The sequence below is a fragment of the Notothenia rossii genome (genome assembly GCF_949606895.1).
Source record: "Notothenia rossii genome assembly, chromosome: 7".
Classification (NCBI taxonomy): domain Eukaryota; kingdom Metazoa; phylum Chordata; class Actinopteri; order Perciformes; family Nototheniidae; genus Notothenia; species Notothenia rossii.
In genome coordinates, this window is record NC_136905.1 from 43,073,619 (window position 1) to 43,101,198 (window position 27,580).

A 27,580-nucleotide genomic window follows, 5' to 3' on the forward strand; every position below is an offset into this window, starting at 1 on the left:
ATGGCCGCAACACCGCACTGGAGTCAGGGTTTCGAGTTTTTCAAGCCAGGTCCCGGTGAAACGCAAGACTCCAGCAGGAGCCTCCAGCAGACCCCACCGACGTTTCCCTCGTCCCTCCCGGCCATCAGAGTCGAACCCGCAGTTCGGAGGAACCGACCGCCAGAGCACCGGCATGAGGCCGGGCCGGTGGACGCCCTCCGATGGCGGGTCGCGTTTGCCATTCAATCAGTGAGAAATCAGAAGAGGAAGGGAAAAAAAAGACTAACTTGTCTTTTTGGAGTTCCATAAAAAATGGGTGAAAATGAAAAAATGTATCCGAGAATAGTGCCCCATAAGGCGGGTAGAGTCCCCTGACAACTCCCCTCGCATTACTCCACACTCACAAAGTAACACTTTACTTTTTGGAGAACCGTACAAAACGGCTAAAAGTGTTGAAATGTATCCGAGAATAGAGCCCCATAAGGCGGGTAGAGTCCCCTGTCAACTCCCCTCGCATTCCTCCACACTCACAAAGTAACACTTTACTTTTTGGAGAACCGTACAAAACGGCTAAAAGTGTTGAAATGTATCCGAGAATAGTGCCCCATAAGGCGGGTAGAGTCCCCTGTCAACTCCCCTCGCATTCCTCCACACTCACAAAGTAACACTTTACTTGTTGGAGAACCGTACAAAACGGCTAAAAGTGTTGAAATGTATCCGAGAATAGTGCCCCATAAGGCGGGTAGAGTCCCCTGTCAACTCCCCTCGCATTCCTCCACACTCACAAAGTAACACTTTACTTTTTGGAGAACCGTACAAAACGGCTAAAAGTGTTGAAATGTATCCGAGAATAGTGCCCCATAAGGTGGGTAGAGTCCCCTGTCAACTCCCCTCGCATTTCTCCACACTCACAAAGTAACACTTTACTTTTTGGAGAACCGTACAAAACGTCTAAAAGTGTTGAAATGTATCTGAGAATAGTGCCCCATAAGGCGGGTAGAATCCCCTGTCAACTCCCCTTGCATTCCTCCACACTCACAAAGTAACACTTTACTTTTTGGAGAACCGTACAAAACCGCTAAAAGTGTTGAAATGTATCCGAGAATAGTGCCTCATGAGGCGGATAGAGTCCCCTGTCAACTCCCCTTGCATTCCTCCACACTCTGAAAAAGTCAGTTATTTTTTGGAGAACCATCAAAAAGGGCTCAAAGTGTTGAAATGTATCCGAGAATAGTGCCCCATGAGGCGGATTGAGTCCCCTGGCAACTTCCCTTGCCTTCCTCCGGAGCCCAGTTCAAAAACTTAAAGTTTGGTAAGAACCATGCTGGGGGGTCTCCGGGCAACAAAATGTATCCGAGCCAGAGTGCACATACAGCGGATGAATTCCTCCATGAAGTTACACAGCCGTTTTTTTTTCTGAGTCCTCTCAAAAACCGGGTTTCCGATTTTGTGCAGACAGTAGCTTGGAAAACATGAACGTTTTTTTAGAACGGAGAAGGGGAAGTCTGGATTCCCCTCTCCGTTGTACATTGCAACGGGGGGGGGGGGGAAGGAGTGTTCGGGGCTTCGTCCCGAAGCGCCGAACACTTGAGCATCGGAGCCCCTTCTTCTGAGCCCCTTCTCCCTTGTAATTTCAAAACTGAATTTTTTATTTTAACATATAATTGACCGTTTTCTTTCATTTTTTTTTCTTTCCACGGGTGGGGGCCTATGGCAGGCTGCCTATTAGCTCCCAAATTCGGCCCGGATGCTCCGGGATTTGTGGGATAAGCTCCATAAACTGACAAAGTCATCCAAATATGTCGCTTTTATAGCCCAAAGATATATAATGCAAATACATTAAAATAGTAAAAGGTACAATTGTGCTCCGCATTACCCGGAATTTGATTTATATAGCCCCGAAAAAATGATTAAAAATCATTTTCGTGGGGAAAAGTGTTAAAACGCCTGATTAAAGCATATGCAGGTCCCCAGTGAGCTCCAGACTGTGAACACCTGAACGGCCCGTTCTAACAGCTGTTCACCAGCGGTCCAGTCTGTCTCGTTGAAAGATTAAGATTAACGCCATTGATCTGTGGAGGATCTGCCGCGGTTTGAGGGCCTGCCGTCCACCCATTTCTGCTTCTGCTGGTGGTGGTTCCCACGGCTGAAGGCTGCTATCCACCTGCTGTTAGAGGCCTACTCCCACCTGTTGGGTGCTACTGTGCGGGGGAGGCCTGGTCTGGAGATACCGCGGATACCGTGGTTTTGCTTCGGGAACATCGTGGATGCTGTTGAGCTGGACTGGGAAAATGGCAAATGTCGTGTTTCTGCTGTGCCTTTTTTTGACTGTGCTGGACAAGGAGAAGTTCGCTAGTCATCCTGAAAATTCTGCTGGATTCGGGTCCGTTCTGCCGCCCGCAGTGGACATCCCCTGTACAGGTTCGGATGGGTTGCACAAACAATTGCTAGTTGCACTGTCGCGGACTTTCATTTCGTCAAATGTCTGTCTTTCTCACATGCCTGCCACAATGGTCCTTCAGAATTGTTTTTTGAACTCTAATCTCACTTTTGCGAAGTTTGCTGGTGACTCTAGAACCGCTGAAAATGTATGTGTGTTGATTAAGAGGAAAAGGTGCTTGGTATTTTTATTGTTGTTACTATCAGGAAATGTACAGCCAAATCCGGGTCCACCTGGTAGTTTTAGTCAAATAGCTACTCCTGCTGATTTTATTTCTAGATCGGGGTTAGGTTTAATTCATTTAAATGTGCGCAGTCTGTTACCTAAATTAGATTTTGTCCGTATTTGGGCGAGTTCAACTGATGCTGATGTCATTGTCTTATCAGAAACGTGGCTAGACAAATCGATCTTGGCCTCTGACATTTACATAAATGGTTACAATGTATATCGCACTGACCGTCCTAAAAAAGGTGGTGGCGTTGCCATTTATGTGAAAAATAAGTTTTGTGTAACAAAAACGGTTTCCAAATCTGTTAGTAAACAACTAGAATTTTTAGCTGTGAATGTCGAAGTAACAAAGGGTCAACAGGTCATGGTGGTGGGTTGCTACAGGGCCCCCTCGGCTGTCAAGGACTCCTTATCTTCATTGGCAAAACTGTTATCTCAACTTTCCTACAAGGAAATAGTGCTGCTTGGTGATTTTAATTGGGACTGGTTAACTTCTGTGTCAGAGGATTTTAAAAACCTGTGTACCTCTTTGAACATTACTCAGATTATAGACAGTCCTACTCGCCCAAATATTAAGTCCCCAAATAAATCCTCCTTAATTGATCTCATTTTAACAAATGTTCCATATAAATACTCATCTGTGGGAGTATTTGCTAATGATGTGAGTGACCACTGTGTTGTAGCCACAATTAGGGACACTAAGGTCCAAAAAGTTAAACCACGCATCATCACAAAGAGAGATAAAAAACACTTAGTGGAGCAGGGTTTTTTACATGATCTGTTTGATTTTGATTGGGGAAAAATCGATCTGTGTGCTGATGTAGAAACTGCATGGTCTTATTTTTATCTTGGTTTTATGAAAATTATAGATAAACATGCACCTCTGCGTAAATTTAGAGTGAAGGGACGAAACAATCCCTGGTTTTCTGCTGAACTGTCCAGTCTCCTTCATGAGAGAAACAATGCCTGGGCAAAGGCTAGGAAATCAGGCTCAGAGGTAGAATGGCTACGCTTTAGGCAGCTTAGGAATAGCTTTACTTCACATGTCAAAAGTGCTAAGTCAAAGTACTATTTGTCAGTTACCACAGAAAACCTGAATAATCCTAGGAAATTTTGGAAAGCCATAAAATCGATTTCCACTGGTGATATCCCAAATGAGCTACCTCCGTACCTCACCACAGCATCTGGCATTATATCAGACAGGGCCACCATGCTAAATTGCTTTAATAATCATTTTGTCTCTTGTGGCTCTCTGTTTGATTCTGTCACTGACTGTGCTTCTGCTTCTGTGAACGCTCCAGTCCTTGACTCTGAACAATGTGGTCTGGAAAACCCTTTCAGTTTTACTCCTTTAACTGTTGGTATTGTCCATGAAGCTTTATCCAAGTTAGATCCTAGGAAACCGGCTGGCCCGGACAACGTAGAACCTTTCTTTTTAAAGATAGCTGCAGATTTTATTGCTCCACCTCTTACTTCTCTTTTTAACCTCTCCCTCAGCACAAATACAATTCCTAAAGTATGGAAGTCTGCTTATGTCCTGCCTCTACTGAAAGGAGGGGAGGCAACTATTTTAAATAACTATAGGCCAATCTCTAAATTGTCAGTTTTGGCTAAGGTGCTCGAACGACTTGTGAGTGAACAAGTAAAGGAGTTTTTATGTATAAATGATATCCTGTCTAAACATCAGTCAGGCTTCAGGAAGAAACATAGCACCATCACTGCAACAATGAAAGTGGTAAATGATATTACTAGTATGCTAGATAATAAACAGAGTTGTGCAGCTCTGTTTATTGACCTTTCCAAAGCGTTTGACACCGTTGATCATCGCGTCTTAAAACAGAGGCTACTCAGTACTGGCATATCCAGCCATGCAGTGGGGTGGTTTGTGAACTACCTCTCTGAAAGGTCCCAATGTGTTCACTTTGATGGGCTGTCTTCTGAGTGGTTAAACATTGCTAATGGTGTTCCTCAAGGTTCTGTTTTAGGTCCACTTTTATTCTCCATATATATCAACAGTTTAGGTGAAAATGTGGATGAAGCTACTTTACATTTTTATGCGGACGATACCGTGATGTATTGTGCAGGTTCCTCCATTCAGAAGGCGGTTGTTAAATTACAGGCTGTTTTTAACATTATTCAGACTCAGCTCTCTGAACTAAAGCTTCTTTTAAATGTGGATAAAACCAAGATAATGCTCTTTTCAAAAGCTAAAAAGACACCAGAGCCTGTTTTAGATATTGTATCAACGCAAGGAACAAAACTTGAAGTTGTTGCCTGTTACAAATACCTTGGTATCTTGCTTGATGACTGTCTCTCTTTTAAACTTCATGTCAATAACCTGCTTAAAAAACTGAGGGTTAGGCTAGGTCTCTTTTTCAGGAATAAGTCCTGTTTCTCACTTGAGGCCAGGAAAAGGCTAGTCACTGTGACCTTTTTACCTGTGCTGGACTATGGTGATCTGCTGTATATGAATGCACCTGCCAACTACCTGAGCAAACTAGATGCTGTGTATCATAGTGCTCTGAGATTTGTCACAAACTGTAAAGCACTTACTCATCACTGTACATTGTATACCAAGGCAGGTTTACCATCACTCACTGTACGGAGGCTCAGTCACTGGTACACTTTTATCTATAAAGCTATGTTGGGCAAACTCCCGTATTATATCTGTTCATTGATAAAGCAGAAAGTTGCAAGCAGCTATTGTCTGCGATCACAGGATATAGTCTTGTTAGATGTGCCAAGAGTAAGGACTGTCTTAGGTAAGACAGCTGTTATGTGCGCAGCTCCACTTGCTTGGAACAGTCTACAGGCAAAATTGAAATTGAGCATTTTTATTTCTCTGAATGTATTTAAGGCATGTCTAAATGAAATGCTTTCTGACACTCTGGGTATTTGTAAATGTTGAATATGTAAATATGATATCCTCTGTTGTTTGTATGTTGTTTTTATGTTTCATGTGGAACTAAATGATGCAGGTCTCCCTTGTAAATGAGATCGATGATCTCAAGGGACCAATCTGTCTAAATAAAGGTTTGAAATGAAAGGAAATGAAGACTATGTGCATTGTGTCAGGGACCCTGTGAATGATAACACCCATCATTTAAACAAAAAAAGCCACCATTAAAAATCACTTTTAGGGGGAAAACGCAGGCTCTGTCCATTTCGTTAACAAACTGATAGGCAAATGGACAAAAGTGTGAAAACGGCCGAGCCGCTGCTCCACTGCTCCGGGCTGTGTGTACATTGTGTTAAGGGACCCTGTGAATGATAGCACCCATCATTTAAACGCAAAAACCACCATTAAAAGTCACTTTTAGGGGGAAAACGCAGGCTCTGTCCATTTCGTTAACAAACTGATAGGCAAATGGACAAGCGGGGGAAAACGGCCGAGTCGCTGCTCCAGGCTGTGTGCATTGTGTTAGGGAACCCTATGAAGGATGTACATGAGTGTATACATGTTTTAAATAGTAGGATACCTCCAGGGCGCATCACCACATTTTACAAGCCAGGAAAGGTGCATGGATCCTGGGTAAACATTGATTAAGTGTTTTTAAATGTGTGGAACAGTGTTTTCTCACTTTCAAAACTCTCCTGTCATTGACCGGAGAAATTGGGTCGATGTTGTATTCAATCTGGCCATTAATATTCCAGTGAGACGAAGTACGTACATTGACCGGAGTGATCCCATGTTAATTTTGTCCAAAAACCGGAGCATTCTCTACCCCTGCGTCCTCCTCCCTCGACCACAGAGAATTTTTTGATTGATAAAGAGGAGAGCCAGGAACAAAGCAAAGTGTACAGAGGTGTGCGGAAATGCTTACAGCCCACGTTCATGCTCAAAGATCTGTTTGGTCAAGGCATATCCTGCAGGAAAAAAGGAAACAGCTATCAAGATGTATGCAGTGCTTGATGAGCAAAGTAACAGGTCTCTGGCAAAGACAGAGTTCTTCGATCTCTTCAAAGTCAAGGCCAGCTCGTCTCCATACACACTGAAAACCTGTTCAGGAACAACAGAGACTTCAGGTAGGAGAGCTAGTAACTTCATGATAGAGTCTTTGGATGAGAAATTACAGTTTCCTCTCCCCACCTTAATCGAGTGTGACCTGATGCCGGATGATAGGATGGAAATTCCTTCCCAAGACGTTGCTCGCCATCACCCCCACCTACTGCCAGTTGCTGACAAGATTGCAGCTGTGGACCCAGACGCTCCAATCCTCCTGCTCTTAGGAAGAGACATCTTAAGGGTGCACAAGGTGCGCGAACAAATCAACGGGCCTCACAATGCTCCTTATGTGCAGCGACTTCACCTAGGATGGGTCATAGTCTGGGAAGCCTGTTTGGGAACAGTCCACAAACCAGCGAGTGTCCACGTCTACAAAACAAACGTGTTGAACAACGGTCGCACATCCTTTCTTAGTCCATGTGCAAACTACAGTGGCATGACACAACATCATAGGCCAATCTCTTCTGTCTGTGGGAAAGACACAGGACTCACTGTTGGTACAGATAGCCTAGGGCAGTGGTTCTCAACTGGTCAGGCCTCGCGACCCACTTTTTACTTGGTCAATACATCGCGTGCCAACATTTTGAAGCACTCAAATCTATTCAACAAAAAAACTTGCTTTTCAGCATACAATATTAATACAAGTGAAGTACATTGCATACATCCCTTATATCCCTTCACAGAACTAAAGTATGCTTTTAAAAAAGGTTTAATGAGATGATGGAATCAAAGCTGAACTATATAAAAAGGCACACATGCTGTAAACTGAACCCCAGCAGGGGGGTCTGGGGGGATTCTCCCCCAGGAGACTTTTAGAAATACTAACATAAACTATGCATTCTGGTACACTCTGAGAAGAAAATAAATAAATCTATTACTACCCGACATATTAATAATATTTTATGCCATTTTTTTTTTTTCACTTTGTTCTGACATCTTGCTGCGAGAAGAGTAAAGAGGAAAATAGTCTGTGTGACTTACTTTAAATTGTGGGTAAGGGTAGATAGCTCCCATTGTTCTGTGACCTGTCAATCATGAAACCGGGGGTCATATTTCATTATGTGTTCATTTTGATCTGAAGTTGTACCCATGGATGTATAAAGAAGAGTTCTACCGCAAAGTTATTCTCCGTGGGGACTTCCGGCAACAATCTTGATTCTGATTGGCCAGAAGACTCGAAAAAACATCAGCAAAGATATTTTATTGAGATGATCACTATGTGACAGAAGTTTTTAAAACCGTTTATGGTCTCCGGTACTTCCAGTCCTATGTTCCAGTCCAACGCCGACTGCATGCACAGCGTTAGAAAATCGGGCCTTCAAAATAAAAGTTTGACTTTTTCCCCCAAAAAAAAAAAAAAGGATTCAATTGATTTTTTTTGTTTTTCACTCACACATCCGCGACCCACTCGAAACGGGTCCGCGACCCACCAATTGAGAACCACTGGCCTAGGGTGTTCAGTCTTTGAAAGGTCCAAGGATGATGACAAGCCAGCACTATCCATGGATGACAAGGCCTTCCTAAGCATCATGGATGAACAGGTTTACCAAGATGACAGAAACAGCTGGGTGGCACCATTGCCATTCCGCTCTCCCAGAAAGCGTCTTCCTAGTAACAGAGAGCAAGCTATGAAGCGTCTCTGCTCACTTCGGAGAACTCTTGAGAAAAACCCAAAAATGCAAAGTCACTACGTTGAGTTCATGCGGAAGATGTTGGAAAATGAACAAGCTGAGCCTGCTCCACCTCTGCAGGAAGATAAAGAACATTGTTACCTCCCGACATTCGGTGTGTATCACCCACAAAAACCGGATAAGATAAGAGTTGTGTTTGATTCCAGTGCTGAGTGTAACGGAGTGTCGCTGAACAGTGTGCTCCTCACCGGCCCAGACTTGAACAACACCTTGTTGGGAGTCCTTCTGCGGTTTCGAAAACAACCTTTATCCTTGACAGTAGATGTGGAACGAATGTTCTACTGTTTCGTCGTTCAAGAAGAGATTATCTTCGATACCTCTGGTACGAGGATAAGGACATGTAGTAGATGTAGATGTAATGTAGTAGAGTACAGGATGAAGGTCCACATTTTTGGAAACAGTCCTTCACCCGCGGTAGCCATCTACTGCATGAGGCGAGCTGCGCAAGAAGGTGAGCAAGAACACGGATCTGACGCAAAGCAGTTTGTGGAGAGGCAGTTCTATGTTGACGATGGCCTCACCTTGTTCACCACATCTCAAGGAGCAATAGATGTTCTGACAAGAACCAGAAAGATGTTGGCAGGGTCCAACTTGAGACTTCACAAGTTAGCATCAAATAGTGGACATGTGATGGAAGCCTTCCCTGCAGAAGATCGTGCAAAGGATCTGAAGAATTTGGACCTTGGAGTTGACCCTCTCCCTCTTCAACGGAGCATGGGACTCTCCTGGAACCTGGAAACAGACAGCTTCACGTTCCTGGTGTCCAACAAAGAAAGACCATTCACACGGAGAGGTATCTTGTCCACAGTCAACAGTCTCTTGGGTTTGTAGCACCCATAACGATGCAAGGAAAAGCATTAGTGAGTGGGATTTTCCACTCAACCCTGAAAAAGAAACTGAATGGAACACATGGAAGGACTTTCTGAAGGCTCTTGAAGACCTAAACATACAGAGGTGCTACATTCCAGTCTCGTTGTCTTCAACTCAGAGAAGAGAACTTTGCATCTTCTCAGATGCTTCCTCAGTAGCTATAGGAGCTGTTGCCTACTTGAGAGCTACTGACACTGAAGGACGATATCATGTTGGATTCATCATGGGAAAGTCCAAATTGGCCCCTCGGCCTGCTCATACCATTCCACGTCTTGAGCTGTGTGGAGCTGTACTGGCTGTTGAACTATACGAGTTAATCAGAGATGAGATTGATTTGGATGTGGATGCTGTCAAGTTCTTCACGGACAGCAAGATTGTGCTTAGGTACATCAACAATTCCACAAGAAGGTTTTATGTGCATGTTTCCAATCGAGTGACTCGCATCAGACAATCCACGCACCCCGACCAGTGGCACTACGTCTCCGCAGACAGCAACCCAGCAGACCATACAACCAGGTCTATACCAGCGGCCCACCTGCAGCAGAGTACGTGGTTCTCAGGTCCTGCCTTCCTGTCTCGTGCCAATGCAGAGGAGACACTTGAGTCAAGTCTTTTCACCCTTGTGAAGCCTGTAGCCGATTCAGAGATACGGCCTGATGTGACGGCTCTTGTCACTAAAGCCTCCGAATCCCAGTTGGGTTCTCAACGCTTTGAGCGATTCTCAAGCTGGAGAACTCTCTGTCGGACTATAGCCAGACTCATCAATGTTGCTGCACCCTTCCATGCGGAGAATGCAGAACACGGGCTGGAAGTGTTTCAAAGAAGCGTTCAGTACAAGTAAGCTTTCACAGGCTAAAGACGTCATCATTCGCTCCGCCCAGTACGACGCCTTTAATGACAAGCTCAAATGTCTTGAAAAGGGAAAGACACCCCCTAAGCAAAGCCTACTCAAGAAGCTCAACCCTGTTCTGGACGACGATGGTCTACTTCGAGTTGGAGGTCGCCTCACATCTTCAGAACTGCCGGAAGAAGAAAAACACTCTCTGATCATTCCACAAACTCATCATATTGCCACATTATTCGTGAGATACTATCATGAGCAAGTGGCACATCAAGGACAGCACATTACAGAAGGAGCCATCCGAGCTGCGGGATACTGGATAATTGGCAGCAAGCGTCTGGTTTCGTCTGTTATCCACAAGTTTGTCATCTGCCGCAAGCTAAGAGAGAGGTTAGAAGGCCAGAAGATGGCAGACTTGCCAGCCGACAGACTCACTCCACAACCATCATTCACCAGTGTCATTCATCATTGACTCAACGTCTTTGGTCCATGGACCATCATGACGCGTCGTACAAGAGGAGGTAGCGCAGACAGCAAGCGCTGGGCTGTGCTGTTTACATGCATGTCTACAAGAGCTGTGCACATCGAGTTGATTGAGTCAATGTCAACATCCAGCTTCATCAATGCTCTGAGGAGGTTTTTCTCTATCCGTGGTCCAGCAAAACTTCTACGCTCTGACAGAGGGACTAACTTTGTAGGTGCTTTCAAGGAGTTAGAAATGAACACAGGCCATGCAGTAGTTAGAAACTATCTCCAGGATAAAGGGTGTACATGGGTGTTTAACCCACCCCACTCATCCCACATGGGTGGAGCATGGGAGAGGCTCATTGGTGTAGCCAGGCGTGTTCTGGACGCTATGTTACTTAAGACAGGACCTACTTGCCTCACACATGAGGTTTTGAGCACTCTGATGGCAGAAGTCATGGCTATCATAAATGCAAGACCTTTGGTCCCTGTGTCAGCGGACTCAGACATGCTAACAGTCTTCACCCTAGCAATGCTCCTTACTCAGAAGATGTGCTATTTCAGCCCCTTCTGGAAAGTTTGACATGGCTGAACTGCATGGCAAGCAGTGGAAGCAAGTCCAGTGTCTTACAGACACCTTTTGGAAGAGATGGAGAAGAGAATATCTGTCCACACTACAGAGACGCAGGAAATGGACAGATGTGAAGTCGAACGTCGAAACAGGAGATGTTGTCTTGCTGAAAGACAGCCAAGTACACCGAAATGAATGGCCAGTGAGACTGGTTGTGAAAACTCTGCCGAGCAGCGACAAGAGAGTCAAGAGAGTCGTAAGGTAGAGGTGAAGATAGTCAGGGAAGGGACTACAAAGGTGTTTCTGAGACCAATATCAGAGATTGTGGTCCTTCTTTCCGAAGAAACCTACATAAAGGATTTAGTATGTTGAAGCCTAAGGCTTGTTTTTAGAGTATGTTGTATTGGTAGTGGTACAATGGTATTATAACAAGCGGGGAGTGTATTGCCTTTCTTGGAAGATGAATATTAGTTTGAAAGTAAAACTGTTCAATATACATCATTAAGGTTGATTTGCATTGTTTATACTGACCCCCTGTGTTCGTTTGTGGTACCTAGGATGTGTGCATGTAATAGGGAATTTCTTCAGTTGACGTCACGACTTGCAGTCGACCCCGTGCTGCAGAGTTCCTTTATTATTACGCTTTGGATACTATTGATCTGTTATTACCAGAACATAATGTATAACCTGTGTAATATGTTGTAGAAAATGTGAGTCTGTAACATTTTCCCTGTATGAAGAGTTTGTTAGAACATGCTTAATTTAGCTAGCAGCTAGCTTTACATTTAGCTTGCTAGTCGTAGCATTATTGTCAATGCACTATGTTTGGCTTATTGCATTATTCATGTTGGCGTGTCTATTGCACTTACATTTACAGTAAGCTGTTGTTTTCATATGCCTTTGATGGTAAAATTGTGAATTGTATTTGTTTGGTTAATTGGGTTTAATTAGTAGCATTACATACAGATGCTGTGTACATGTATGAGTGTATGTATGAGACGCAGACTAATTGAATTAATGTATGTATATCAGTTATATGTGTACTAATGTATGCTTTATTTCTGTATTGTATTTCTAGTTTCACAATGAGAATCGTACAGTAAACATCAAGAAAAGCCAAAGCCTTGTGATTATTGGAGGATTCAAGTTGTTAGCTACCTGTCTAGCTTTGCATAGCCGCACACTGCGAGGGCAGAACATTCATAGTTTATAAAGTACAATTCTGTGCCATTTATTGTAATTTCTCCAAACACATAGAGTAGAAATGCCTGTTTTGAAGCCTTAAAATGGTGCACGAAAAGGACTTTACATTGTATTATACTTAAAGACAGGGCTATTCAGTTAAGAGAAGAGAAAAAAGGAAAGGAAATTGTTATAATGGGTGATGTAACATTAATATCATACATAATATGAGGTCCTTGGCACTCTGACTCTAGAGGGGTCATTTTGTGATCATGGGGCATCACCATGGATGTATAATAAGAACTGGATACAGCGTGGTAGGCGGGGCCTCATTCATTCCTAGAGTTGCTCATTGGCGCATAAAGACAAATAGCCCAACTTTTGAGAGAGCGAAACGTCACGAAAGTATTCATATAATTGTATAATCCGTTCTTATTGTTGGTAAATGGGTAAAGGTAAAACGCATGTAGTACTGAACACGTAACATGAACGTGCCAGGCGTCACGGTCCCGTGGGTTGGATCCATGTTCATAATACCGGGGAAAATAACTCTCAGAATAACGTTATTAGCACATTGTACTATGGAGCCCCCTAGGGGACATGGAGAAAAAATTATTTGAACAAATAAATAAATAAAATGTTTTGCGAGATCTCGCAAAACCCCTTTGCGAGATCTCGCAATACTTTTGCGTATCAAACTGTTCTGATAAAAACGACTCTGTAGCTCGTTGCTATGATTGTAAAGTCATGTTGTTTGTATTTTTACAACGTTATGTTCATGGGTTATTGATCCGCGAAATTCGAATCTGTCAATAACTCGGCTCAGAGTATTATACAGTCTACAGCAGTGGTCTCCAACCAGTCGAGTGTGGTGCGGGTAGATCGCGGACCATTAAAAAAAAAAAAAGTAACAAAAGAAAGAAAAATAAAATAAAAACAATAATGTTTGACGTATGTGGTGCTTTTGCTCTGGCCGGACAATTTTTTGGTGCTCGAAATGAACCGGATTCCGGAGCTTAGAGGCTGCTCCACTACGGTGTGAAGAGGAAAACCCGGTGCTTTTCAAGCTCCAGCTCCGAACTGGCCCTGAAACACCGTTGGTGTGAATGAGGTATGAGTGTTTAGAATGTTTTCTTCACAAATTATTCAAAAGATTATTTCCGCGGCACACCTTCATATGATCATTATAGTTATACAAACAATAAGAGAATACATGAAAAACAGGTATGAAATACTATATGGCAGTAAAACAAGAATACCGTTTAAAAGGGGAGTGATTTGTAAAATATCCAAAAATAAAATCTGTTTACAGTTCTGTTTGATATGGGTGCTGAGAAGGGTATCCATAGATCTCTTCATGTTGCTCTCAAAGTGCACCAGATTGATGCTTTCAACTTCAATATTTAAAAAATAATCTTCCCGGGGGAGCATCCCCCCAGACCCCCCTAGAGGAGTTGAGGATCTAGAGGAGGTGAGGACCCCCCTAGAGGAGGTCAGGTCCGTCCCCCACTCATAAAAAAATAGCACTTTACCCCTGCCTATATGCCGTGAGCTGATCATGGAGCCTTCATTGTAACAGTAATTCAGATGCAATTAGCCTATATAAAAGGCCTCAAATTGGAAGCACTGTCTGGGCCGTCTTTATCACTCAATTCTGCAATAGGTAGATCTCGCCTTTCACCTAGACCGAGATTGGTGATCTTGGGATTAAAAAGGTTGGTGACCACTGGTCGACAGGGCTCGACAGTAACGGTTGCCAGGTTGCCATTCAGAAAAAATGTCAACCACTTCTTGGCCTTCACCAGTTTTTAACATAAAGAAATAAGGACAGCAAACAGCAAAATGTGCACCCCAAAATAGATAAATGTTAATTATTTGTTGTATTAAGAGTGATATTTAATTATTGTTGTGACCTGTCGGAACCTGATACTTAAGTTGCACGTGCATTGGTGTGATTACGGAGCCAGAAAGCGATGCACGTTTACTCGCGTGTGCGGTGCGCTGTGCGTTTGTTTTACAAAAAATGGCAAAGCAAATTAAGTTGTTTGACTGTGAGGTAAAAATGTCAGCTAACCCGTCAACATCTCAAACGAATGTTCAAAGTGATTCAACTAATAAAGCGCAAGATGAACCCGAACAAAAAGCAAAGAGGAAATGTGTAAAGTCTTGGGAGGCGAAATACATGTACATTCTGCTCCGTTCCGTTGTCCATTCACTTCCGGTAAAAGTTCCTTCAAAAATAAGAATCCCGATCTTATTACTACCAAAATAAAAGTTCAAAACAAAACTTTACCATAGGAAAATATTTGCATACACATATAATCACTTCTATAAAAAGGTAACACATTTTAAATATAGTTAGACATATTAAAGGTAATGTACAGCATTAATAATTAATATCTAATTCTTAACTGCGAATGGCTTTCATTTATTTATCATTAGTCTGGCCAATCCAAGACTTCAATGCTGAACAGCCAATGGATCTATGGTGGGGGTCAGCACAAAGGTCAAGACAACCCACATTTGAAAGGGAGACAACGGATGACGAAACTAGGGACTTGCTCAATTCATTTGTGAGGGATCTGTGAAGAACATGACAAAAGCTGCACTACTGGTATTTAGTATATCAGCAATTGAGGGTGGACAAGTTTACTACCACTTAAGTTTCAAATAATTGTGTTAATTACTTATTGTAAAGCATTTAAACATTCTTTTGTGTCACATGTTCCTTATTAAGTTGATGTATAACTGTATAGTATCTAAATTATTTAAAATATAAGGTGACTAAAAGTGGCAACCGTATTTCAGTTTTGGCAACCAAAAGCTGATGCCTGGTTGCCAATCTGGCAACCACTTTTAAAAGTTAGCGTTGAGCCCTGGTCTATGTTTTGCGACGTGCATGTCCCCTCGCTCTGAGTGTTCTCTTGAGGTGTCTTTCACTTATGTGAAACCCGTGCCTATTGCCAAGCACTGATGTTACATCTTTATATTTAAGGCCAAGCTCAAAGTAAAATCGATGAACCGCTCCATTGTTGTGGTTTCTGTGTTGTCGAACTGACCAGGAAGTACATTGAGCTAAATGAAAAGGGGTTTTGTGAGATCTCGCAAAGGTTTTGCGATATCTTGCAAACATTTTTTATTTTTATTTTTTTCAAATACATTTTTTTTTCTTCTCCATGTCCCCTTGGGGGCTCCGTATTTTACAACTTGAGGACCGAATGTTTTTAATAAGGGCTAGATAAATGTTCATACTGGGTAGTTTATTTAGTTTAAAAAAAATTATCCAACGATTTACAGACGTCTCTTTCCCAATGTTAGTCAATGGGAAAAAGTATTTCCGGGCCAAGCAACTGATACGGAAGTGTAGTACCGCCGTTTGGCCACAACTAATATTTTACTCAGAGTCCGGCGCACTTCCTGGGGACTTGGGCATCACCCTTACAGCATCAGGACAATATCATATGGAGTCAGACACTGGAAGTGTGCTGGAGGCTGTATTTATTTTTGCTATGTATATAAATGTCATGTTCTTAAATGTTGTATGTGAGGGACTACGCTTGGAAATTAGCTAAAAGCTCAAATCCGGCATATTTACATTTTGAAGCATTAATTGTTAAAAATGTTCATCAATGTGCATTGTCCCTCTTCAAATAAACGATTAACTTAAATTAAATATAGCAAACACGAGAGTCATCAGGTGTTCATCTGGTATCCTAAATACTATGGCTAGGATATTTAGCTGATTGGAGTTACAGTTTTTTACTTAGAAGCAATAATGCAGCACAATATTGTCAATACATTCTCTGATAGGTTGTCTCTCATTCACTGGCAAGGCGTTGCCGTGGAAACGCTTTGATCTTTGAACACACCTGTCGGTTGTTAACTAAATCCAGTGGTAATCTAAAGATGTTCAGAAACGATGCAAGAATGTGGTACAATAATCCAAAAATGTAATAGATAAACAGTTAAAATAGTTAGCTAAAATTAATGGATATTCTTTGTTGTACCTTAACAATACAACTAATGCTATTAATACTTAGTCAGCGGGGGTAATGTTAGCATCGGGACGCGCACCCAACTTTCAGTCACAGTCAACATTTCTTATCTTATACACTTTTATTTTTTGCTTTCAGTTTTGCTATCTGACTGTTGTAGTAGTAATAATAATAATAATGCATTTTATTTATATAGGCGCCTTTCAAGGCTCTCAAGGTCTCCGTACAAGATACAAAAACGCACAAAACAACCGACAGAAAAACAAGACAAAGCAGTATATAATCAATGAGAACAGAGCATGTGTCATGATAAGTAGTGATCATGGTGGATATGCCAGTGTAAAGAGATACTGTATGTTTTGAGAGGTGATTTGAAAGTGGTTGTGCTTTCCGTGTGCCCTTTATACTGTATGTGTGAGCAGAGTCACTGATGGTACCAGTTGGGAACATGACAGTTATTGGCTTGGACACCATAGAAGAAGAACAGGAGAAGGCCAGGTTCTTTGCCCAAATTGAGGCGGGGGCTTTATCCACTATAGATTACTCCAAGCTGAACAGAGCGCTGGACTCAACAAGCTCTACCCTCGCTACTCACCACAGGTATGTACTTTTTTTTTTTACTAACTCTGGTGGAAATCTGAAATAAGTCTTGATATGTGTTTTAAAGAACGCGTTCCAATGAAATGGCCCTTGAAGATCACGGTTGTAATGTTATAAGGATACAAATTGTCCCTGTAGGGAAGCTGATGCAGAGGGGAAGCAGAGTGAAGATCAGAGGAGAGTCACAGCGATCAGCAGGGAGTCTCCAGGTAGAGAAATAAACCCTTTCTCTGTTTCCTGTATCTCTTGTAGTTCTGTTTGTCTCAGTCAGGCGTTTTCTCTCAGCCATTACAGGATCTCCACATTACAGTGAGGATTTTGAGGAAGAGGAAAACGAGAAAGAGCCACTGGAGGAGGTTTGTATTATAATTTAAATCCTGGCTTGTACATACATACAAAAACAACATAATCCATGTGTTAAACTGCTATAGATTTACGTTAGCATGAGCTGCTCTTCTGCCTCCAAAAAACCAACTAGCTCAATTAGTCTGGCATCCAGTTCTACACTGCCATCAGATATTCTTCTTATGACATAATGCTATCATCTGTTTTTCAGAAACCGAAGATGTCTTCAATTCTTGCCAAAGGTAAGAGGAAAAAAATACATGATATTTCATGGGTGGCTGTTCTTCAGTGTCAGATGCCTAAGACAAGCATGACATAGCACTTATACAACAATAATAACACAAATAATATACTGTGCAGGCAACATTCATCATGCATGAACCAAACAAGTGATCGTTTATCATGGTCATGTAGCTCTGTGTTAGATCCTTTGAGCACAGTTCAAATGAATCCGTTTGGTGATCAGGATTTTGTCAGTCAGTGTTTGACCAAACTGAAGAATACAATAACAAGTAGGGCCTCTCTAACTTTACTCCTGTCTCAGTTTCTCTGCATGATTCCCTGGATGACACAGCAGACAGAAGAAAGGACTCAGCAGGGTCACTGGACAGAGGTAACACAAACACACGGGCTCAGTCAGTAGGGGCTTGGACTGGGAGCCGTAGGGTCACGGTTCAAGTCTCGGACCAGACCTAAATATGGAGTGTGGACTGCTACTTGGAGAGGTCCCAGTTCACCTCCTGGTTGAGTATGATACCAAAGAAAGATTTAAAGTGTTCACATTTAACGTACAGCAATTATCATTATATAGACATTTTAGTAATTCTCAGGCCTGTCTTCTTTACAAAGAAAGCTTTTATTTAGGCGAAGGCCCTGTCTTAACAGGATAAAGTTAATAAAACATCATAAAACAACACACTTACAATATTACACAACATTAAACAGATTAAAAGCACTTTTAAAGTGATGAGTTTTTATTTGAACATGGATAAATGAGTGTAGTGTTTTGGGAGAGACTTCCAGAGGGAGGGGGTGGCGTCTATGGATAAGGCTCTGTCCCCCCAGGTCCGCTGGTGGTTTAGCAAAAATCCAATCCCATTGAGGGAAGGGGGTAGGGGCTTAAAAATAAATGTCAAGAGTTAAGACAGACAGAAGCACACATCCAAACATTTCCAACACAGCCACTCCTGACATCCAGTCCTTCCCACACCATGCTCCTTCTGTTCAGGGCGGGCCTACGTGCAGAGTGGAGGCTCAGATATGGAGGCTGTCCATGAGGCCTACAGGCAGATCCAGGTTTTGGAGTATTCAGAGGACCATCATCTCCATTATTCTTCTCTGGAAGGAAGGGTGGGCATAACCATCACCCCACTTCCTCAACACAAGCAGTCTCTTCAGCTGGCTGATACCAATGAGTCAGGTCAGACACATCATCTTTATAAGTCCCTGCTTTACCTGGGGTTATGTTGCATCACCAAGCTGAAAGAAATGTTCCTTATATTAAAAGTCTCACAGCAAGGCAAGTCCAATGTATTTATATAGCACATTTCAACACAAGGCAATTTAAAGTGCTTAACAAAACATTATTAAAAGCATTGTGTAAGATATGACTAGTTATTTGATTTAATGAAGCCTAGATTTAAAAGAAGTGAGAGTTGCAGCAGACCTGCAGTTCTCTAATAGTTTGTTCGAAGTATATAGAGCATGATAAATGAATGCTGCTATCAATGCAAGGCTAAATCCTCTTTTTTGCTGCCCTCGTCCACACCAGTATGTTGCTTAGCCCCAGGACAGTAACTGTATGTTTTTTTCAAACTGGGGGCCTGCTGACTGCCATCCACTATGGGTCTCACTCTGATTATAAGTTCATCATAAAGCCCTATTAAAGTTCAAACTTCCCCTTAAAAGGGTCTGATCTCTGAAAGGTACAACTAGGTGTCCTTTCCAGCTGTCAGCTCACACACCTTCCTGCTCTGGTTGACCCTTCAGTGATGCTGTTAGGCAGTCCTAAGGCATCAGTCCCTGGTACATACTGTATGCGCAGGACAGGACTGAGGTATGTTGAATAATTATTTGATTTTTGCTGTAGAGCTCCCCACTGCAGAGGAGTTGATGAGACCCATACGTCCGGAGCAGGATGATGTCAGAGGCTTCACCCTCCAGCCTGTCAGGTCAGGATTCATTTTACTTTGAATTATCCAAAATCAAAAGGAGGCGGTTGGTTTTTGTGTATTTTCGATTGTTCCCTGGTTGGTCTTAATGCAGTCATTTATTAGACTTTTTGACAAATTTGAGGATATTTTAAATGTATAAGGATCAAGATCTAGCATAGAGTGGTGCAGGGATTAATCCTACAGCCAGAAATAAGCTAGCATTTAAGTAGTTATATCTCACACAGGCTTCGCCCTCTACTGGACTCTATGGGTACTACCTCTCAACTAGGGGTGCAACAACTAATCGACTTAATCGATTAAAATCGATTTCTGAATTAGTTGCCAACTAATTCAATCGTCGATTCGTTGGTGACGTCATCACGTGTGTTTTACGCGCTGTTAAGCTCCAACGTTATTGGTCTTTTTATCGGTACTGGAGACATTTAAAAAATATATGTCAGGTATTATTGCTACAAAAACATTATATCGCAGTGTTAGTGTCGCCAACTCGTTTCTAATATGCAAAAAGACAAAGAAATGCGTCTATGATGTATTTTCGATCAGATGAGATCTCTCTCCCCCGTCTGTGTGCGAGGGGGCGGGGCAGTTTACACACACGCAGCTTCTACATGCAGCAACACACTGCGGAGATGGCGCAGAGAACGCGCTCCGAGGTGTGGTTCAACTTTACCCGTCTCGATGTGGACAATGCTCTTTGCCAAAAGTGGAATAAGAGTTTAGCATGTAAGGGCGGTAACAAGAGCAATTTGTCTAAACATTTAGCAAAAGTCCACCACATTCAGACGGAGGAATGCACCGGGTTCGACTGTCTTTCTAGTAGCTCTGTAGCCCCGTCCACGAATAACGTTTCCACGTCAAGTGTTATGTATGCTAGCAGCAACACACAGAGTTAACTACATTATAAAAACATGGGTTAATGATTAGAGGTAACTTGAGTTATTTATTTTGTTAAAGTTTCAGCTATTCTGTTTACAGTTCTGTCATCAGATTATTTAATATGATTTGTTAAAACACTGTTGTTTCTTTTGATTTAATAATATATGTATTTTTGAATCAAGTATTCATCTTTATTTTCTTCATTGTTATTTTCCACATGCCTAAAACAACCTCAAGCTAAATCAAAAAATGGTTGGCTAAATAAGAGCGTTTAAGAAATTGTGCAAGTCCGAATAGTCGATTAGATTATCAAATTAGTCGTTTGTTGCAGCCCTATTCTCAACCATACTATGCGAGCATTCATCAACTGAGATATTTATAACCGTAGCCGGCCCCCTGGGGCGGGCCTACCTGAATGGGCGCGCCGGCGTCTGGAGCATTTCCAGGTGGAGCACCCAGGACCTTGAGGAGGTGGAGATGAAAGAGCAGGTTGTCAAGGCCTTCGTGTTCGCCATGCCTGCGGGCCGGGTGGCTCCGCCCTGATCAACCCTCAGCAGGACATCCCCGTCTCCGGACGGGAGCGATTACTCGGACCGTTGCATGGGCCAGATGAATAATCTGGTTGACGGTATGGCTACGGCAGCTGGACGTGTGATATCCCTAGTGGCGTCGCGTCACGTGTGGCTGGGTCTGAACGAACTATCCAAAAAGGACCGGGATGATCTCCTTGGGGCCCCCGTATCCAAGGGCTCTTCGGGCCGATCGCCTTGGTCACCCAGCGCTTCAGTCGTTTTGAGAAAGAGAGGCCGCTGGCTTGAACTCAGGCTCATCCTCGGGGAGAGCACCCGGTGGTGGTGAGACGGAGAGAGAGGCGCCGGTATAGAGCTCCCGTTGCGCCCTCTGCCTTCGCGGTTCGTCCCGGAGAACCGGCTAAATACCGACACTCGTGGGACGGGCTGACCAACCCCGACAGCCTCCCGCTCTGCCTCGGCAAAGGGCTTCTGGGTGGCTTAAGTCTTCCACCCCGTAGTGGGGCCAGGGAGGATAAATTGCACCTCCTCTGCCCGGTGCATGCGCTAGCATGTTATGTGGAGCGCACGGCTGCCACTAGGCACACTGAACAACTGTTTGTGTGCTTTGGGGGCGTTGTGGCCGGTAAAACTCTGGCAGGATGGCTCTGCGAGCATCTCACATGCCTACGGACAGGCGGGGAGTGCACACTCGGGGTATGGCTGTGTCAACAGCCTTATTTAACGGAGTGAGTGTGGAGGATATATGTGACCCGCTCTATCAAAATCAGTCGGAAGTCGCAACGGCTCATTTCAAAATAAACGTGGATTTGTGTAAAAAACTATGTTTTCGGGGTTCGGGTGTTTTGTTTGATTTTAAACAAACAAAGTCTTGGCTTTCAGAATATGAAACTTTTATTTCCAAACTCACACGATAAATACATTCTTTAAGCTTGTAAAGGGAAGATAACAGGCAATCTGCTCTTTCCCCCTCCCTCCGGCTGACATTATGAATGTAAGCGTAGAGTAATCATAAATAACACGGCAGGGTCCGTTACAGTTTGTTTTCAGCTGATTTCAATTAAACAAAGTCTTGGCTTTAAGAATATTAAACTTGTTTCGGCAAATTCAGATGATAAATACAACTTTGAAGCTTGTAACGACATAATTACAAGCGGAGAACGGAGTAATGTAACGTCACAGCAGGCATAACAACAGCCGGTGTGGGTCCCCCCCTGGACATAGTGCACTTACGTTCTCCCCATGCTCCTTGGGGACCCGGGAAACATGGTGCGCAGTAAGCCCCATACAGCTCACTGTTTTCCAGGCACACTATTCACAAGGTAAGCGTGTCTGAGTGTGCCCTATCAGCCAGGTAAACTGCGGCCCCCACATCTCCCCGGTCACAACCGGAGTAGAGGAGGTTGCGGTGCAGTGGCTGTTAACCAAAAAAAGCAGATCAGGGGCAGTGTGGTGACTCAATGTTGTTGGACGACAGGGCGTTTACGAATCAGGGCTCCAGCCACTGTACCCATAGAGTTTAGTAGAGGGCGGAGCCTGTGTGAGATATAACAGTGGGTTACGCATTGTAACCCTAGTTATATAAGCACAGGCGGAGGCAGAGCCCTTTACTCGGGACCCTGTCTGTCCTATGCTGCTCGCTGACGAGAAGTGTAGGGTGACAGCCAGGAGGCGAGGCCGACTTATATACGGTGGGCTTGCGCGCGCATTCGGCTACGGTTATAAATATCTCAGATGATGAATGCTCGCATAGTATGGTTGAGAGGTAGTACCCATAGAGTCCAGTAGAGGGCGGAGCCTGTGCTTATATAGCTAGGGTTACAATACGTAACCCAACGTTCTGGTTCTCTTGCGTGCTGTATTCTTTATAGCCAAACATTAGCATTTTACTCCAGAAATGATGAAGTGGTGTTAATATGTGAAGATTATCCTGCTGCTTTACTGGTCTTATTTTCTTTGATATTCCAAAATCAAATGGAAAAATCCCATTGATATTTTTGCAAAAATAACCTCTGTGGTCGGACTACCAAAAAAAGTAATTACTACGACCACTCTACTTATAAATTCACAATAAAGTAATTCATATTTGTACAACATTTCAAGATGAAAAGTCATTATGTTGCCTGTTAAGATAACTAGTTTAGTGAACTAATAATGGAAGAGTTTTTAAATAAATAATATTGTAATTATGTCAAGACTGAATTATGAGCTGAGCTAATGCCTACCAGAGAAATATGTTTGTCTGTGTACCACCAGCCTGTGTGAATGTTTGTGCTTAACATGCAATTAACCCTAATATGTATTGTCTATCTGTTTCTTCAGTCTTTTATTCAACCTAGGAATATCCAACATTGTACCATAAAAAATGTTTGCTGCTTCCCTCCAACCTCCAAACCTCATTACAGTTACACCAAATGTTTTAAAGCAGTTTTGATCTTGTTTTCTCTTTCCTTCTAATGAACCCAGTGCTGTGGGATTCATACAAGAGCAGACATCCTGCCCCTTTCAAACGACTTTTCCAGAGTCCATACTCAAGAGACAAGGACAGACTGACCCTGTTCCAGAGATGAATGGAGGCACGGGATTGGCTAGCCTCCTGTCCAGCTCTCCAGACCCCCCCAACCAGACGTGGAGCATCAGACAGGAAGTAGAGAGGCTGATTCAGGATGAGAACAAATATTCTGCTGACACATCCTCTCGGGGCGGTAGGGCTAAGAATCAACAGGTGAGGAACTAAAGCTCACTTTTTCTTTATTTCAGCATCAGACAGAACCAGTGATGGGGTCTTTACTCAAAAAAAGTAATGTATTACACATTAGTCATTTCTTTAAAAACAGTAATATATTACTCTAATTGTTCCATTACTCTTTACATTACTTTTGCGTTACTTAGCAACAGCCTATAGCCAAAACGTAAAACGTAGGCCTACAGATGTAGCGATTCATTTCAGACAGTTTGAAACGTGAGGGCCGTGATTGGTACGTGATCTGCCCTCGCTCAAGGGAAAACCTCCAGCTTGACTTGAGACCGCCCCCGTGATAGATAAATGTAATTATAATGAAGCCAGCTGCAATGGATCATTGATCCACCAGGGGGTGCAGTGGGGTTCCACACTGGAGCTCATGTGAAATAAAGTCTCATACAGTACGCTGGATGTACAGCGGAACTTTGTTAAGATCCATATGTCACGGATATCATACTACTGTGCTAAATAAGAGACATGTAATCATTTACAAAACAGCACCATGTTGTTATTTAGCAAAATAATTGTGTTATTCGAAAAAAAACGAACGGGAGGAAATGCAGCCCGGCTCTCGATTTTTAATCCTAATTTAATCATCATCTTCACCACGATCATTTATGTTTATGTTCGCTGAATTGACATGAAATCACTGACACATATGAATATACTGTATTCAACTTCATTAAAACGTTATTAACGTGCCTAAACTCAGTAATTCACCAAAAAATATGTAGATTTTAATGGAGCTTCGTCGGTCGATCAGGATCCCAAAGTGTAGCGGAGGGATCCTCATCTGCATGAAGGGTGTTATTTTCCCCATAAGGAACAAGTCGCTGCAAATTATCCCGCTTATTACATGGCCACATTCTCAACAAAGTAACAACATGACTCCCAATAGTAATTTAAATGCTTTTATGGATTTAGAAAATGTTTTTATTGATTTAAAAAATAGTTGTATGTATTGAATTAAATTGACATGCATCCGCTAAGAAAAATAGTCCGTTGTTACCGTTTTTTAAACAGTCTGAATGAAACGGCAGCTCTCAGCTGTGTATTTACACAACTAATGGCCCATCAACCACAGCTCTCTCCCCCCCTCCCCCCTGATCTTTCTTCTCCAGCAGCTAAATTAACTGTAGGTTACTCTGAGTGACCATAGACTGTATGTAACACCATAAAAGCTGGTGGGTTAAAAGCAATACGGGAGGTAAAAATAACTAGAATTAAAGCTGCGAGCAGCGTTGAGCGGGTCTTCGACGCTCCGCAGGCTGTTGTCCGCACGTCGACGTCAGGCAGATGTCTCGAGGACTCGGCCGTTGGCAAACGTGGGAAGTTTCAGGCCGATCGGACAACGTACACAGGAGTTACAGCAGTATCACAAACATTGTGTTTGATGGGGAGTGATCTGTCGCCATGGCAACGGAATTTGATGACACCCCATAATACGCCTAGATGTGTTGAGGGCTGCATCGTTATCAAACCTGTGAAGTTTTGGGCCGTTTGGAGCAAGTTAACTGGAGTTATGAGAGAACCGTGTTTCACGGCGACCATTTAGTTACCATAGCAACGACATTTGACGAAATCTCAAAACTGACACATATATGTCTCGAGGGGTTGACTGTTAGCACACATGTGAAATTTGAACACTTTTTGAACATTTAAACAGGAGTTTTAGCAATATCGTGCTTAACGGCGAGGGATGCGTTGCCATGGCAACAGCTTTTGAGGAAAACTCACTATTGTCATATTCAGGTGTTGAGGGCCGGACCATCAACTGTCATCTGAAGTGTGGTGCGGTTTGGACGATTTTCCATGGAATTAAGAGAACATTGTGTTTTATGGCGAGGGATGCGTTGCCATGGCAACGGCATATGATGACATCCCCTAATTGACATAGAGCTGTTGAGGGCCTGACCATTAATGATAGTCTGAAGTCTGGTGCCGTTTGGACGATTTTCCATGGAGTTATGACAATACCGGGTATTTTGGCGAGGGATGCGATGCCATGGCAACAGCTTTTGAGGAAAACTCACTATTTTCACAGTGAGGTGTTGAGGGCCGGACCATTAACTGTGATCTGAAGTCTGGTGCCGTTTGGACCATTTTCCATTGAGTTAAGACAACATTGGGTTTTATGGAGGGGGATGCGTTGCCATGGAAACGGCAAATGATGACATCCCATAATTGGCATAGAGCTGTTTAGGGCCTGACCATCACCCATCATATGAAGTCTGGTGGCGTTTGGACGATTTTCCATGGAATTAAGAGAACATTGTGTTTTATGGCGAGGGATGCGTTGCCATGGCAACGGCATATGATGACATCCCCTAATTGACATAGAGCTGTTGAGGGCTTGACCATTAATGATAGTCTGAAGTCTGGTGCCGTTTGGACGATTTTCCATTGAGTTAACAGAACATCGGGTATTTTGGTGAGGGATGCGTTGCCATGGCAACAGCTTTTGAGGAAAAGTCACTATTGTCACATTGAGGTGTTGAGGGCCGGACCATTAACTGTGATCTGAAGTCTGGTGCCGTTTGGACCATTTTCCATTGAGTTAACACAACATCGTGTTTTTTGGCGAGGGATGCGTTGCCATGGAAACGGCATATGATGACATCGCATAATTGGCGTAGAGCTGTTGAGGGCCGGACAATTAGCCATCATCTGAAGTCTGTTGCCGTTTGGACGATTTTCCATTGAGTTAACACAACACCGTGTTTCATGGCGAGGGATCTGTCGCCATGGCAACGGCATATGATGACACCCCATAATGGAGTTAGAGCTGTTCAGGGCCTGACCGTCACCCATCATATGAAGTCTGGTGCCGTTTGGACGATTTTCCATTGAGTTAACAGAACATCGGTTATTTTGGTGAGGGATGCGTTGCCATGGCAACAGCTTTTGAGGAAAACTCACTATTGTGACATTGAGGTGTTGAGGGCCGGACCATTAACTGTGATCTGAAGTCTGGTGCCGTTTGGACCATTTTCCATTGAGTTAAGACAACATTGGGTTTTATGGAGGGGGATGCGTTGCCATGGAAACGGCAAATGATGACACCCCATAATTGGCATAGAGCTGTTTAGGGCCTGACCATCACCCATCATATGAAGTCTGGTGGCGTTTGGACGATTTTCCATGGAATTAAGAGAACATTGTGTTTTATGGCGAGGGATGCGTTGCCATGGCAACGGCATATGATGACATCCCCTAATTGACATCGAGCTGTTGAGGGCCTGACCATTAATGATAGTCTGAAGTCTGGTGCCGTTTGGACGATTTCCCATGGAGTTATGACAATACCGGGTATTTTGGCGAGGGATGCGTTGCCATGGCAACAGCTTTTGAGGAAAACTCACTATTTTCACAGTGAGGTGTTGAGGGCCGGACCATTAACTGTGATCTGAAGTCTGGTGCCGTTTGGACGATTTTCCATTGAATTACGACAACATTGTGTTTTTTGGCGAGGGATGCGTTGCCATGGAAACGGCATATGATGACATCGCATAATTGGCGTAGAGCTGTTGAGGGCCGGACCATTAGCCATCATCTGAAGTCTGTTGCCGTTTGGACGATTTTCCATTGAGTTAACACAACACCGTGTTTCATGGCGAGGGATCTGTGGCCATGGCAACGGCATATGATGACACCCCACAATGGAGTTAGAGCTGTTCAGGGCCGGACCGTCACCCATCATATGAAGTCTGGTGCCGTTTGGACGATTTTCCATTGAGTTAACAGAACATCGGTTATTTTGGTGAGGGATGCGTTGCCATGGCAACAGCTTTTGAGGAAAACTCACTATTGTAACATTGAGGTGTTGAGGGCCGGACCATTAACTGTGATCTGAAGTCTGGTGCCGTTTGGACCATTTTCCATTGAGTTAAGACAACATTGGGTTTTATGGAGGGGGATGCGTTGCCATGGAAACGGCAAATGATGACATCCCATAATTGGCATAGAGCTGTTTAGGGCCTGACCATCACCCATCATATGAAGTCTGGTGGCGTTTGGACGATTTTCCATGGAATTAAGAGAACA

General features: G+C 43.2%; 1 protein-coding gene across 5 annotated transcripts in view; it reads left to right on the top strand.

Moving 5' to 3' along the window:
* The window catches only part of cep162 (centrosomal protein 162), a 100,248-nt gene that overhangs the window by 40,977 nt on the left and 31,691 nt on the right, over nt 1-27,580 (top strand). For 4 of the 5 annotated variants that reach the window (XM_079641127.1, XM_079641126.1, XM_079641130.1 and 1 more), the window contains exons 5-12: nt 16,691-16,868; nt 17,007-17,077; nt 17,154-17,224; nt 17,425-17,455; nt 17,758-17,826; nt 18,442-18,633; nt 19,303-19,384; nt 23,260-23,518. In XM_079641127.1, the coding sequence (XP_079497253.1) occupies nt 16,691-16,868; nt 17,007-17,077; nt 17,154-17,224; nt 17,425-17,455; nt 17,758-17,826; nt 18,442-18,633; nt 19,303-19,384; nt 23,260-23,518 (953 nt within the window). The remainder of the gene's footprint in view (nt 1-16,690; nt 16,869-17,006; nt 17,078-17,153; nt 17,225-17,424; nt 17,456-17,757; nt 17,827-18,441; nt 18,634-19,302; nt 19,385-23,259; nt 23,519-27,580) is intronic. The other variant, XM_079641128.1, reaches the window with a different exon arrangement.